This window comes from Notothenia coriiceps, unplaced genomic scaffold (genome assembly GCF_000735185.1).
Source record: "Notothenia coriiceps isolate Sejong01 unplaced genomic scaffold, NC01 NC01_scaffold00034585, whole genome shotgun sequence".
NCBI lineage: Eukaryota > Metazoa > Chordata > Actinopteri > Perciformes > Nototheniidae > Notothenia > Notothenia coriiceps.
The window spans coordinates 1-3,942 of NW_011367286.1; the positions used below are offsets into that span (position 1 = coordinate 1).

At 35.5% G+C, this 3,942-nt stretch overlaps 1 protein-coding gene across 1 annotated transcript; it reads left to right on the forward strand.

The window, feature by feature from the left end:
• Positions 1-1,525: 1,525 nt before the first annotated feature.
• LOC104962382 (olfactory receptor 146-like) lies at positions 1,526-2,821 on the forward strand. Its single transcript, XM_010790821.1, has 2 exons — positions 1,526-1,541; positions 1,851-2,821. Exons 1-2 carry the CDS (start codon positions 1,526-1,528, stop codon positions 2,819-2,821), a joined length of 987 nt encoding a protein of 328 aa, XP_010789123.1.
• The last annotated feature ends 1,121 nt before the right edge of the window (positions 2,822-3,942 follow it).

Here is a 3,942-nt window from a genome sequence, read left to right on the forward strand (position 1 = left end):
TGATATTTGACCTTTTAGACAGATTTAGCAAAAAAAAACCTCTTCTGGGGCCATTTGGGTGAATTTTCCTTATCTCTGGCCCCCCTTCTTCGATTTTGACATGTGACATCTCTTTCTGACCGTTAGAGCCAATAGAATCGAAGGTAAATCGTCCTGCACACACTCATGTTAAAAAGAAAAGGTGAAGTCTTTGCGCATTCAATGAAGCTACAGAGCGTAGGAATGGCCTTCTCTACTATTTTAAAACGGAATTGCAGTTTTATTGCTTATAGATTATCAGAACATTTCAAAGGGGACACAGCCACATTGGATATTAACCTATGGATTAACTACAGCATCGTTTTTATCGTTTTAATGCCATTGAAGACCAGTTTAGACCAGACAAAGACAAAAATAAGCCATGTTAGCGTTTTAGGCTACCTAGCGCCACATGTTTTGATGTACGTTTTTGTTGATAACGTTGCGAGTTTGTATCTTTCAGTGTTGAGGTGGGCACCGTTAGTGTCTTTATGATCATAAATGATGTGTTGGATGTGCAGCTAGGATAAGTAATAAGGGAGCTAGGAGTGATTTCCGGTGCAGTAATAGGTTAGCATTTTTCGCTCAGGGCTAATCCAGAGTCTCACTCTTAGCATTGTGTTTTTTTTTTTTTTTAAATGAAAAAGATCAGTTAAATTAGTTTTTTCCCGTTATATGGATATAAAATATTCATAGTTTATTAAATATTAAGGTTCCTTAGACGTCGTTTCCTGCAAATGACACGATTTCGGCCCCGGAACCGGGTCCTTGGGGCTTAAGAGGATTAAAAACAGTACAACTAAAATTCTTGTTTCAAAATTCAACTAAATGGAAGCTTTAAGATTCACTAGAACCAACATTTTATGTGTTCAGCACAATATAAAGCTCATTTTTTATTTAACGAGTTCACAAAATACTGAGCAATTTGCTGGCAATCAAGCAAGAGTTCTTGTTAGTTCAGATTTTTCAATATCATTTTCCTTCTACATGTCTGCCTTGTTTCTATTTTTGATTACATTGTTTCAGTGTTGAAGAACACAGCTGTGATAGCCATCAAATATTATAGCCAAAAGCACAATAACTTATTTCACCAGGTACAACAACATAATTTACGCAGCTATTTCTTTCTTTCTTTGCCAATTTACAGAGACAGCAGCAACTGTGTTTTCTGCGAAAGTAAAATTATTGTTTTTGGATAAGGAGTATGGCGGTGTTGCAGAGACAATAATTGCCTTTAATGACTTTAGGTCCTTTTTACAAAAGGGTTGCATGATGGCAAGGTAGAGTGTATGTTCTAAATATACTTTACACTAAAACTGATATGGGTTATTTTAGGAGGGCCTTTAAAACGATAAAACAAAAAAAATTAAATAAATGGAAGAGTCTTTATTTCTGCCAGTCTTATTTCTTCAACTTCAAAAGATGCTAACATGACGCTTAAAAATATCGAGTTAGTGAAATAAAGCTTTCTATTTTCCTTAAAAGCAGTCTTTTTAGCATTAAGATAATGATGAGTGTGATCAGTAAACCTTTTAAATCCCTCATTTAAGATTGTTTTCTTTTGAATAGTGATTATGCTCTATAATTGCTGGCATGCATTATCCTGTTGACAAAGGTTAACTGAGTCGAATGCTTTAACTTGTCAATCATATTCCCTTCAGACAGCCATGTGGTACACCCAGCTGCATTTCGAATGGCTCACAAAGAAAGGGGTGGGAAATAAATGTCATGTCTCTCACTCAACTGCTCAATTCAAGGCACTGCACTCTTGATGTTTTGGTTTTTTGTTGCTCTAAAGAAAGAGATGTATAAGATGATCCCAGAGGCGAGAGCTGCTTCCACAGTGAATGCCACATTTGTTCGCCCTGCTAAGTTTTATCTCAGCGGGTTTTCCAACATGCCTCATGTTAAATATTACTATGTGTTCCTGTGTTTTGTCTACATTGTGACTGTTCTTGGGAATAGCATTCTTCTCTCAGTTATTTACTATGTCAAGACTCTGCATACTCCCAAATACATGGTTGTGTTTTACCTGGCTTTGACAGATATTTGTGGGAGCACAGCTCTCATCCCAAAGGTCTTAGATACTTTTTTGTTTGAAAGGAGATACATTGTCTATGAAGCTTGCCTAAGTTATATGTTCTTTGTTTTATTCTTTTTATCTGTACAGTCATGGACACTTACCACAATGGCATATGACAGATTTATAGCAATTTGCTTCCCTTTAAGGTACCACAGTATTGTGACGACCCCGTCTATCGCTGCATTGTTGCTGTTTTCGTGGGTTACTTTATTTAGTTTAGTAGGATTTACTGTTGGAAATATTGATAATCTCTCCTTCTGTGACTCTTTGGTGGTAAACAGCTTTTTCTGTGATCATTCACCAGTATATCGTCTGTCCTGCAATGACTCGTCTATAAATTACATTATGGCATATGTAGCTCTCATTATAATCCTCTGTATTCCTCTTATATTGATAACGTTATCCTATGTTGGCATTTCAATAGCACTGGGCAGGATTGCATCAGGAGAGGAACGACTCAAAGCCTCTAAAACTTGTACCTCTCACCTGATTCTTGTGGCAATTTTCTTCCTACCAATTATTGGCACCAACATAGCGTCAGTAGTCTCTTACATAAACCCTAATGCCAGAATGATAAACACATCTTTGACAAACACCATGCCACCTTTGCTCAATCCTATTGTATACTCTTTAAAGACAGAGGAAATTCTGATTGCTATCAAGAAGCTTGTCAAAAGAAATAAGATTAGCTTCAGTGCCAAGAAAAGGTTGAAATCTTAAACACTGCTTGCTATTTAACATGAAAAGGTTGCATTATATATGACTACAGTGGCAATATTGTATAATCTAGTATCAAAAAGGAAACATAAGTATCTCATGAATTGTTGCTGTGCTTATTAAACATGGTACAACATGTCAACATCGGTTTTGCATGATTGAATTGACACGTTTTTTGTATGTGTTAGTAGTTAGTTAGTAGGTCTTAGTAAGTTGGGGTTCTCAAACAGAGATACTGTATTTAGGTCAGTTTACACATACATTAGTATAGACATTAGTTAAGTAGTCTCTACTAAATATTATTCATTTATTGTCTCAATTGTGAGGATTTTATGTTTTACTTTTCATATATCATAATAAACCAATTATATTTGGGTTTTGAACTGTTGTTTTAATAAACTTCCAAAATTGAATGCATCTCCACAAGCTGCTTTGTGTGTTTTAAACTATGTTTTGGCATATGGGTTATGTGTAAATTGAGAATATAATTGGGAGAAGATCATGATAGTATATCCAGGTTGCTGAAACCATGATGTGGTGTACATGTGTGACTCACAAAGGGGATCCAACACAGGGATATTTGTCCCAATTAATGAGCACACAAAGATGAAGTACATTATGTTTTGTTTACTTACGTTTTAACATCTTGTTATTAGGTTGGAGCTTTTATACAGACACATTTGTTGAGTTTTAGTATCCCAAATGTGTCTCGTATTTTGATTTAAATCAGTTACAGTAAGTAGTCGATTCATGACCTTATGATTGACAGAAATGATACATATCTTGTACCTGCTAATACATTGTGACATCTCAAAAATAAGGTTTACAGATCCAAGATAGTTTTATTATTTAACACTTACTGTACGCCTAAAATCTGAGATTCATGAACTAAGTGTATCTTTAAAGTTGAATACAATCTGATCCGTCAGTCAGATTTAAATTCACATGTTAGCATGCAGTTTTAGGAACAAACATAGTAGACCATATTGGGCTGTGACACAACTATATGTGACATTAATAACTGAGTGTGATTCATGGTATGGCTTGCACTGCACACACAAACCCACAAGAGGGCAGGCACTCGTCATATTACTACTTCACTACTCTTCACTATTTCGTTCATG